This window comes from Palaemon carinicauda, chromosome 12 (genome assembly GCF_036898095.1).
Source record: "Palaemon carinicauda isolate YSFRI2023 chromosome 12, ASM3689809v2, whole genome shotgun sequence".
Taxonomy (NCBI): Eukaryota; Metazoa; Arthropoda; class Malacostraca; order Decapoda; family Palaemonidae; genus Palaemon; species Palaemon carinicauda.
This window is the reverse complement of record NC_090736.1, coordinates 89,495,937-89,507,538: the sequence shown is the minus strand read 5'-3', so window position 1 is coordinate 89,507,538 and position 11,602 is coordinate 89,495,937. Positions and strand designations below refer to the sequence as shown.

Sequence of the window (11,602 nt, the reverse complement as noted above, 5' to 3'; positions counted from 1 at the left end):
GGTTCGTGGTTTTTAAAAGAATTCCACGGGGCCTTACCTCCCTAGTGAGCGTATGAGAGCCCTTTTATTTCCCAAAGCATCTGCGGATGCTGTTATTCCTCAGCCTCGCCCTGAGATCCCTTGCGTCCAGATATCCGTTGATACGGATGTCTCGGATGCGATGAAGGACATCCATCTAGATATTGAGAGGATGTCAGAGGTGTCAGAGGACACCGAAAAGGACCTTCTGGCGGAGGGTCGAGAAGAGGAGTCAACGATGGCTCCTGAAACGGTAGAGGAGGAAGTCGAAAAAATATCTGTTTCGTCGGTTCCTGCCCCTGAACCTGTACCCTCTACGTCCTCCGCTCCTCAACCTACGAAGTCGGACGACACTCTGGCTGCCATCAAAGCAATGATGGAAATGTATGAGAAGAAGAGTGAACAGAGGGAAGCCGAATTCAGGAAGGAGATTTTTCGAATTACTGTACAGCTTCCCGTGGGTCTCAACGGAAACTCAATGTGAAGGATCTTCCCACGTGTTCCGAGGTTAACCCATGGAGGCATGCTGAGTACATGCCCATAACTAAAGGAAAGATCTTTATTTCGGAAAAGCTGGGAGCTGTCCCTATTGAGGACATTGAGTTCTGACCCAGCTTTGAGTCCTATCCAGACTGCTTTGTTCATCTTAAGGTGGAACCGGTTTCCAAGGAGGAGACAGAGCCTAAGGAGGTCATAGTGCTTGACCATTCGAAGGCTAAGGCTTTGCTAGCCAACAGCCTAAAGGACAAGGGCTTCGCCAATTCCAAGGTGCCAGCCCTGAGTAAGAAGCATCCTTCTTTTCTTGCTCCTACAACCATGGTTTTCCCCTTTGCGGAAAAATCTTTCAGGGCGGTGGTTAAGGCAGTAGAAGCAGGGAAACCTTGCCCTACACTGGAAGAATGTAGGCCCCTTTCCCTAGCCTTGCCATCTGATGGTAAGGACTGGAAAGATATCCAACTCACTTTTTCAGTCGGGAAGTTGGAGGCTGATATCGCTGGACGTCAGTTCAACGAAAACCTCCGCAAGTTGTCTGAGTTTCTCTTATGCAGAGAACTAGATACAAAGTTGAGGCTTGCTGCCTCTCTGTCCCTCCAAGTGTCCATGGAGGCAATGGCCAGTGAGCAAAGAACCCCAGATATGTTCATGGTCATGGCCAAGGCACATTTGGCAACCCTAACTAAAGATTTCTACAGCTTCGTTAGGGCTAGAAGGGCTTGTAGAGAGTTCGTGTTTGCTTCGGCTGCGGTTAAACACGAACCCAGAAAGCTGATATCCTCCAATATCTGGGGGAAAGATCTATTTCCAAATGATCTAGTCAAGGAAATAGTCGACAAGGCCGCCACGGAAAATGGAAATCTTCTCCAGAAGTGGGGCATGTCGGCTAAAAGGAAGTCTTCTCCGGATGAGGGTCCCCAACCGAAGAGAAAGACAAAGAGGCCAAGAGTGCAAACTCGCCCTGCTAGACAACAACTTCCCGCAACCGCAGCGCCACAGTTGGTGGCGCAGCCTCAACCCACCTACCAGTTGGTACCCCAGCAAGTGGTGACCCAGTCACCAGCCTTTACCCCTGCCTATGAAAGGCAGACCACTACCTTTCGCCCTAAAGGTACTCAGGAAGAGACTCCTTTAGATGGCCATTTAGAGGAAGAGGGGGTAGGGGAGCAAGCGGTCGAGGAGGCAAGCCCTCCGGAAACCAGAGGCAATGAGATGCTTCCGGTTGGAGGAAGACTCCTACTCTTCTGGGATCACTGGACCTTCGAGCCCTGGGCCCACAGCATAATAAAGAATGGACTAGGTTGGAGCTGGAAGACAGCTCCACCAACATTTCCTCAGTTCTTCCAACACTCCACCCCCGTTCTGGAAGAATACATCCGAGAGCTATTGAGCAAACGGGTGATAAAGAGGGCAAAGTCCATCAAATTCCAAGGAAGGCTGTTTTGTGTTCCCAAGAAGGACTCAGACAAACTCAGAGTCATTCTGGATTTGTCTTCTCTCAACAAATTTATCGAGAACAACAAGTTCAAGATGCTAACCCTTCAACACATAAGGGCCCTGTTGCCCAAAAGGGCATACACAGTCTCCATAGACATGGCAGATGCCTATTGGCACATTCCGATGAATCCCCAACTCTCCTCCTACCTATGATTCAGGCTACAAAAAAGAAAGTACACTTTCAGAGCCATGCCCTTCGGACTAAACATAGCCCCAAGGATCTTCACGAAGCTTGCAGACGCAGTCGTTCAACAACTACGCCTACAGGGTGTCCAGGTGGTGTCATACCTTGGACGATTGGCTGGTGTGGGTAGCATCGGAAGCAGAATACTGTACTTGCAAGCATCCAAGAAAGTGATCCAGTTCCTGGAACATCTAGAATTCAGGATCAACACCGAAAAGTCTCGACTATCTCCAGCTCAGAAGTTCCAATGGCTAGGCATACATTGGGACCTTCAGTCTCATCATCTCTCCATTCCATTAAAGAAGAGGAGAGAGATAGCGGGATCTTTCAAGAGACTTCTAAAATCCAGTTGGATTTCAAGATGCTATCAGGAGAGAGTGCTGGGCTCTCTCCAGTTTGCATGAGTGACAGACCTAGTGCTAAGAGCACAGCTATAAGATGCATTAGGAGTCTGGAGAAAATACGCATCAAACGCTCGGAGAGATCTCAGAAGACCAATACCGACTCGGCTACGATCACTTCTCAAGCCATGGTCGGAGGCCAGGAAGCTCAAGAGGTCAGTACCTCTACAGCCACCTCCACCCTCGGTCGTCATACACACGGACGCATCATTGGAAGGAGGGGGGGTCACTCCCTTCAATGCAGAGCTCAAGGAACTTGGTCCCCTCTGTTCAGGACCTTTCATATTAACATTTTGGAGGCCATGGCAGTCTTTCTCACATTGAAGAAATTATCCCCTCATCCTTCAGTCCACATAAGACTGATACTGGACAGCGAGGTGGTGATGAAATGTCTGAATCATCAAGGCTTGAGATCGCCACAACTCAACCAAGTGATGTTGGCCATCTTCCAACTAGGGGAAAAGAAGAGATGGCACTTGTCAGCAGTTCACCTTCAAGGGTTCCGCAATTTGACAGCGGATGCTCTATCCAGGATAGCTCCGATAGAGTCAGAATGGTCCCTAGACCCAGAATCATTCTCTTTCATCTTGCATCAATCCCGGAACTGCAGATCAATCTCTTTGCAACGAGCGACAACAAGAAACTTCTTCGATACATGGCCCCGTACAAGGACCCTCTAGCGGAAGCAGTGGACGCCATGTCCCTGGACTGGAACAAATGGACCTTATGGTTTTCGAGTTAAACAATTAATAAACAGCCTTTATATAATTAGAAGTAAGGTGCTTCCATTTAAGGTATCATCAACGCCTCCATGGAAATTACCATAAGTATCTTTTGTTAATACTTTATTGGAGTTAAAATGAATATGACTGACTTAAAATCCAGGTATCTTTTTATGGAACATGTTGCAGAACAAAGGGGATCAACTTTTATATATACTGATGGCTCCAAATCTTATGCTGGCATTTTATTTGGAGTGCATAGTAATAGTTTTAATTGTAGAGGTGCACTTCCTCTTAACAGCTTCCAGATTTACTGCCAAACTGTATGGCATACTTACCGCTATTGAGAAAATAGCATTGGAGAGGGAGGGTAATTTTGCCATTTTTAGTGACTCAAGGAGTATCCTTCAAGCTTTAGAAGTTTTTAATTCTAGTAACCCTTTAGAATTAAACGGATTCTAACGTAGGAAAAATCTATATTTTGGGTTAGATACCCATGTCGTCCTGATGGCAGGTTCCTCCGACAGCTTCCTACTGTATAATATTTCTGCCAGTGATATTACAAGAGAATTACCGTCAGGTGTATAATCAGGGATGTATCCGTAGATAACCATATATATCTGCACCCCTAACAGACTTAACCCAGTCTAGGAATCTAAGGTTTTAGAATGACTTTTTATTATTGGACTAAGAGGTATAATGGTTCGATTTTGTTGAGTTCCAGCACACGTAGGTTTGTCTGGGAATGAGAAGGCAGATTTACTGGTGAAGAATGCTGCATCCGAGTTGCTACCAAGAAGGTAGCCCATTTCCTGTAATGATTTCCTACTTAACATCAAGAAATTGTTTTGTAATAATTGGCAACAGCACTGGGATAGTCTAGATGGCAATAAAATGAGAAAAATAACAAATGTTATATCTCCTTGGAGGTATAACATGATGCCCCGAAAGTGGGAGACATCTCTTTGTCATCTCCGCATTGGCCACACTCGGCTAACACATGAGTTTCTGCTAAAGGGCCAACACCAACCATATTGCGATGACTGATTAGTACTTATAACAGTGAAGCATTTGTTGACCGAATGCCCCAATTATAACAACTTAAGAAATAGATATCCGTTTGAGGCTCGAGGTGAGGATGACAGGTTCATCCTTGCCAAGATTCTTGGACATGTGTCCTACCATGCGAGCGGCATTTCTAGATTTATTTCAGAAGCAGGTCTTCTGAAAAATATTTAATCTTTATAATGACATCTTAACTTTTATGGTTTTAATAGAATATTCTTTAATTTCTTTATTTATTATAAATGATATCAGCGTTAATGACCTTAGATGTCAGGTTGCCAGAAAACTTTAGATAAATTGATCAATCTTGATCTAAAACCTTTTGACCTTATGAAGATGTTAATTACAATTTGAGTGAAAGATTACTTTCACATTAGGAAAAACTCTAGCAATTGGTGAGTGAGATTCATGGTACTAGTTAATAGCTATGCTGTTAATAAATGCTTAGTAGATATAATTTGTTGACTAATACATATATTGTTATATGTTTAGCATTTGAGTTCTTGCTCACTCTGTCGGATATGCAGGTTACATGTGAGAGAAGATTTCTTATTTAAAATTAATCAAGAATCAGCTAAGGAGTAGACTACACTCACAAGAACATCTTGCACTAGATGGCAGTAGGGTAGAGAACATTATTTTAATGACTCTTGATAATGATGGTATAATAAATTGGGTAGCTAAGAAGAGTAACTTGCACAGAAAAAATTGCTGATTTATTGAGAATTTTTGTAAAGCACACTAGCTTTAATGTTGATTCTTTCTTTTGAATAAGTCGGTCGTGTCTGTTGGTTTAAAAGAGCAATAGTATAAACAATAAACATTTACAACCAATACCCCTACTAGTCCTACTGCTGTTGATATAGCTGCTGCTTCTTCCACTGCTAGACTAGACATCACTTACCAGGAGATGGATGACCACAAACCAACCTCCTCACTAGAGTTATCTTATAATATTATGACAAAATATGGTCATTCAATTCTTCTAGTCAAAATGTTTTAAGAGTAACGTACTGCACTGTTTGTGTTTGATTACATACCAAAAATACAGGCCATGCATAATAACTTTACTATATTGTACAATGTTATAGCAGTTATTTATCCTTATTTCCCTTTAAATTAATTGAATACGAGCCTTAAAAATGCATGCAAACCTTATCATTTTTCAAAAATTTCTCTCGGGGCTTATAACTACCCCAAACCCCCAGCTGAATAGGCTCGCTTTGCTTGCCAAGTTGGCTGTTTCATACAAAAAATTCCAGGGCCGATTTTCACTCCCAATCCACCTCTGCTCCATGGTGATCTGGGATCACATTTATTTAAATCCTGAATAGGTAGAGAATGGTATATGATTGTTTTGAGAGAGGGTTAATAGTTGTTCTCAATGGGAATAGTACATTCACGATCCTCCTTAACCTGATTATCTATTTTTTGAGGGACCAAATTCTAGACAGGATCTCCACGCTTTAGGTCTTATGACCCTTAAGACTAAAGATGACTTTACACTCCAGGACTGATATGACCTTTTTGGATCAGTGCTTTTGCTTTAATATTTGTTATTGGATATCAGAATTTTTGAGTTTACGTCCTGTCCTTATACTGTATACATTGTGTGACAATTCCTTCTGGTTTTATCCTACAGTTCAGGAGGACGCTTCTTCTCTCTTGAATGTCTTTTTTATATTAAAACCAAAGTATGTTCCTGTTGCAGAAGGTATATGATTGAATACATGAACTTGTCATAGCAAAGTAGGCTGCTGTAGCGGACATTCACAATTTTTGTAATATTGGAGCCTTTACAAACTTGTCATCCTTCTTGCCATGGTCTTCCCCCAGGACCTAGATCATGTTGTCTTCTTACTTAACCAATATGTAAGCACAATATGAACATCATCTGCCTCTCAAGATATCGCTCGTATCATTACTGTTTTGTTTGCTGTGAGACCATATGAAATACTGTACTGTTCTTTAGGTGTTTAAAATTGTTCCTCAAGCTGTCACCTTTCATCTCATTTTTTATTTTCTTGGTTAATTGGAGAGCCAATGGCTCATCCATCTTGAAAGCCCTTATTTTCAGTTTATTTCCAGATCCTAGATAAGAGCTGCAGATTGATATTGTACATGGACCAAGTCCAGGTTTTGATCCCTCATCTCCTTGAGACATTGAATTGCTTGTATAATTCCTCTCTCAACAGCCACTATTGTATATGTAGATCCATCTCCTCTTAGAGCATGGACAGCTCTGCATACTACCACATGACTTCCTAGTCAGATTAATATGAACTGTTGGGCTTGAGGAAATTAGTATAATTACGGTAAATGTTTTTCTCTAACAACCCAATATCTTCAGAAATAGTTCCCATTTTCCAACCACACTGATTTTCACAGCTGGATCAAGGTACGCAGAGAAGGATTCAGTAACCTAAATTGAGTTTTGGTGGACCTGGATGCATATTCTTCAGTATCTGAGATATCAAAGTCTACTTTATTTTCTTTATCTTATATTGATAGATTTGCCGGGAAACCATAGCAATGCATGATTAAGCTAATGTAAAGCAATTATTTGGTTTTGAATTTTTTTTTTCATTGCAATTTTCTTATATGCAAATGTAAGAATTGTGCATTAGTTATTAATTGGTATTGACTTTATTTTGTGGCATTTCAGGATATTTTTAGTTTATAGGTATGTAAATTGAGGGAAGTCTCTCTCTCTCTCTCTCTCTCTCTCTCTCTCTCTCTCTCTCTCTCTCTCTCTCTCAAATATTAATGTTATGTTTAATTTTCAAAATCCTGGTTATCAAAATGCACTTATACATTGTATATCTGTGTGAAAATTTATTCTATTAAGAAATATAATCAAGTTCAACTTATATATAAAGTCAATGTATAGGTGAGAAAATTACTCTTAGTATACAATTAAGTCAATATAAAGGTGAGAAAAGGACTTCAATTTTCAGTAGACTTAATTTTTTAAGGCTCATTAACTTTTCATGAGGGGAAAAGTAGATTTAACTGACTGATATGTATTTATGCTTCCAGGACTGTGAAGCCATCTGGAATAACCGTGATAATGCTGTAAGACATTTGTGTGAAGAATTGGGTATTGAACTTGTTGAGTGTATTTCACATACCCTGTGGGATCCTTCTAGTGTCATTAAAGCAAATGGAGGACACCCACCACTCACTTATGAAATGTTTCTGGTATGCTTTACTGGTGTTGATTGTTTTTTTATACTAAAAGATATTAGTGCTTGTACCTTATGGTTTTTTATTCATTATTTTTGTATTGTTTTATAATCTGTGGAAGACCAAGCTGGTTTGAACCTCCCAATATTTTATTAGGTAATGGAAAAATTATAGGTAATATTAAAGGCTGTTCCTAGGATATTTAAGCTTTTCATGAACATAGTATTTTATATCCAATATATTCAGTCTAAACACATTTCTAATGCTAATATTTACGTTATAGGAGGTTTTTCACGTAGTTCTCTGCCATTTGTAATGAACGGATTTTGAGCGAAGCGAAAAATCTATTTCTGGGCTCTACCTGTGCCGCTCCGTGAAATGCTCCTTTTACATCATTTCTAAGGTAAAAACTGCTATAAAATTACCAGAGAAAAAGTTGTATAGGAATGCCAGGTTGAACCCAGCTCGCTCACCTTATAAGGTGTCAGTATAATACTGGGGCATGATAAATCACAACCAGAGGTCTCGCACCATTTAGATATCTCCTCTCAATATTCCTGTTACAGCGAGGTGCCGTTCAACACCCAACTCCGAACTCCACTACCAACAGTCCAACCCACGCCAGTGACGTCTCTCCTTTTTATAGCACTTGCTGGTTTGCACTTGTGTTTTCTCTGAGGTGTTTTTTCGGTATTTACCCAGGATTTTGTACACGATGTCGGATTCTACTGTCTCCCCATCTAAGTTGAGTACCAGATCTATGAGTTTTGAGTCTTTGGAGGTAGCCTTGCCCTTAGTTTTATTTCTATCACAGTTTTTATTATTTACCGTTCGCGGCCGCCATGCTGGCTGGCTACCTCCTTTCACTCGTTCTTAATGCCTTACAATTAGTCCTCTATACTAATTGTTTTTCGTTTTGAACCTTTCGCTGGGTTTTATCACCGATCACACCCTGTGTTATATTATTATTATTACATGATTATGATATTTTACGCTATTATGATATTATTCTACGTATCATAGTTTTGATCTTAGGTTGGCATGCCTGCTCGTGCGCTCCCTAGTTGGTTACGTCGCGTTATTGCGTTTCTTACCCAGTATTTTTATCTTTACCACCTAGTTATTTTGCTTTAGTTTGAGTGGGACTCTCGCGAGGCAGGTCTGATTTAGTTAATTGTGTTTTATTTCCGATCGGCATCTACCCGATTTAGTGTTATGTTGGCCCCCCTGTCCAGCTCGGTACTGACCCGCGCTGGAGGGCTCGCCTCGTTATTTCCCTGCCTCTTCCCCTGCGTCCCTCTCTTACTATCTTATTTTAGCCGCATGCCTTACCTAGTTCATTATATCATATTATATCATATTATTTTACTTTAGTCATTTATCCGTTTATGGTCATTCCGTTGTTATTGTCGTGGTTCATCGGCCAGGTTGGTACGCCTGGTCTCCCTGTCTCACGTGATCGCCTCCTGCCCCTCATTGGCTTGTTCTCGCTGCAGGGGTATGGCCCCTCCCCCCCGCCAACCCCATCCCCACTCCAGGGATACCTCTCGTCTCTATGAGACTTGGAGTCAGCTGTTTTGCTTTACGGGTCGAGTCCTCTCGTTCCCCAGTCACCTCCCCCCCCCTCCCCGGGGTGTCTACTGACTCCCTCCTCCAGTTGGAGCCATGAACACTAGCGAGGCTTATTATCCTATTTACGCTTACTCCCTGCCCTTTCGTAGCCGTTTTTTCTCCACCGCTCTGATTGGCCATCGATTGGCTGGAGTGATTTCAGCTATGCTTTGGATTTTTCCAGCGTGATTCCCCCCGTGACGTTCTGCACCCCACGGGACCCAGTCAATAGGATTCCCCCCGTGACGTTCCGCATCCCACGGAACCCACATGATGTTAGCCCCATTTTAATTGCAAGGAATTCTTTTAATTTAGCTTTCGAGCTCTGTTGAGTTTTGGGTTTTTTGCTTTGTTAAGGTCCTTGTGACTGGCGGGAGTCTCTGACTCTCCCCCTCCTCCCCCTCCCCATTTTTGTCCCGCCTACCCCGGTAGGCTAGCGGTGACCCCTGGGTCTACCTCAGTTGTCTCCCCAGAGCCAACGGTATAACCATTACCCATATTATTATTTCATTGTATTCTATACTCTACGATGCTCTTTTTGAATGATCATAGCTATACGGATTTGATTTATTTGTATTTTACCTTACTAAGTGTTTTTTACCGATTACTCTTACGGTTTAAAATGTTGTTTCTAGTACCTAGACCGGCTGTTGCCGGTTTATTTTTAGCACCTGGAGCCCCCGGGCTCCTCTGGAATCCTTACCTACTACGGGATACTTATGTATCTTTATTTTACAGGTGGTCCGCTGTAAGATGTGCGGCGGTGCTTCAACAAGCGTGCAGCCACGATGTGTGTAGGTCGCATTCCCACTGTGCTGTCCTAGTAGATGACTTGACTGTCTGGCATCCAGACAATTGTGAGGTCTGCTATAAGCTGGTCTCAACGCCCACCTCGGACTCGGTAAGTGGAACTGCCGTTACTATTTAGATTTACATAGTTTTAATCTTTGACATTTCCTGTTATTTCCACTGTATCATCTAGTCGAATGATCCTGTTTTTCACAAAGGAGATATCTAAACCTACTTGTTTTCACTTCCTCCATCGAAGTCACTTGCCACTAGTAACGGTCTATTCTCTTTCAGAGCTGCCAGTCTTCTAAGACTTCAGCCCTGGTGACCCTTAAGGTCTGGGTTGGCAGGTTCGCCCGCAACGTTAAGGCTAAGAAGCCTTATGTTCTTTCTGAAGAATGGTGCAACCTCATTTACCCCAACGCGAAGACCTCGGCTGCGGTCCCTAAGGATGTGGCGGACCCCATCATCGCTAAGATCACAAAAGTCTTGCTCTTAGCCGAAGACCAGGAGGTGATGGGTGATGCCATAGTGGAGGACGTCGCGGCTATTAACCTCGACATAGAGCCTATGGCCCTCGACGAGCCGGATCTAGGTAGGTAGGTAAGTGAGGCAGGTGGGTCTCGGGCTAAGATTCCTCTCCTTAGCCCGACTTTCTCTTCTACTTCTACTCATTCTTCTTTTCAGGGCTTCCCGGGGAACCACGGGGCTGATATCAGGCCTCGTCCGGTTGCCCCGAAGGTTAAGGCTCAACGCAGGCCTTTGCTGAAGACCCGTAAGTCTTCCAAATCTCCGAAGTCTGTCAAGACTTCTTCCTCTAGAGTCCCCAAAGACTCAGCTGTCGCATCTTCGTCTTCTCATGGTTCAAGAACAAAGACAGCCTCCGTAACCACCCCGGTGGCTCCCTTTGACCCGGACGCTTTTTCTAACAAGCTTTTGACTCAGATCGGGTCCATGATGACGTCCCTCACTGAGAGGATGCAGAACAATGAGAGCCTAGTGGAAAGCCTCATGCTTTCGGGACTGCCGCAACAGCAGCAGTACGCCATCCCGGATGCCTCCAAGCTCCCAGAATTTACAAAGAACAACCCATGGAGAAGGGCTCTGCACTCTCCTTTCAAAGATGGCATGCTGACCATCGAGGGTTGTGGCACCCGGCCTATCGAGGACTTTGAGTTCTACCCGCCGGGCCTCCAATTCCCCTTCCCCGGCTTTGCTCGTTTGACCGAAGAAGCTCTCATTAGGTTGGATAAAGTTCCTAAGGAGACAGTAATCTACCCTAAGGAACAGGCCCAGTCTACCTGGATTCGAACACTGAATGAGTGGAAATGTGTGAACACTATGCTCACACCCCACAAGAGCTCCTACACAATGTTCGTTGTAGATGAGCAAACCCCCACTCCATGCGTCACCAAGATGATGGAACTAGCCCATCAGGCCATCAAGGAGGACAAACCGTTACCGCAGCTTCTGGAAACGGACCTGACCTCCCTCCCATTCCCAGGTGACCACGAGTGCTGGCATAACGCCCCGGCTACCTTCACGACGGGCAAACTGAGCGCTGACTGTGCCTCCACACAGTTCAGCGAGCATCTCCCCAGGCTTCCAGACTCACTGATCCGCCTTGAGTTCGA

The 11,602-nt window shown here is 43.4% G+C and overlaps 1 protein-coding gene across 1 annotated transcript in view; it reads left to right on the top strand.

Annotated features, from left to right (window-relative positions):
• The first annotated feature begins 256 nt into the window (after nt 1-256).
• The window catches only part of LOC137650943 (cryptochrome-1-like), a 145,543-nt gene continuing 134,197 nt past the window's right edge, over nt 257-11,602 (top strand). Inside the window, exons 1-2 of the mRNA XM_068384088.1 lie at nt 257-463; nt 7,422-7,583. Coding sequence (XP_068240189.1) covers nt 257-463; nt 7,422-7,583 — 369 coding nt within the window. The remainder of the gene's footprint in view (nt 464-7,421; nt 7,584-11,602) is intronic.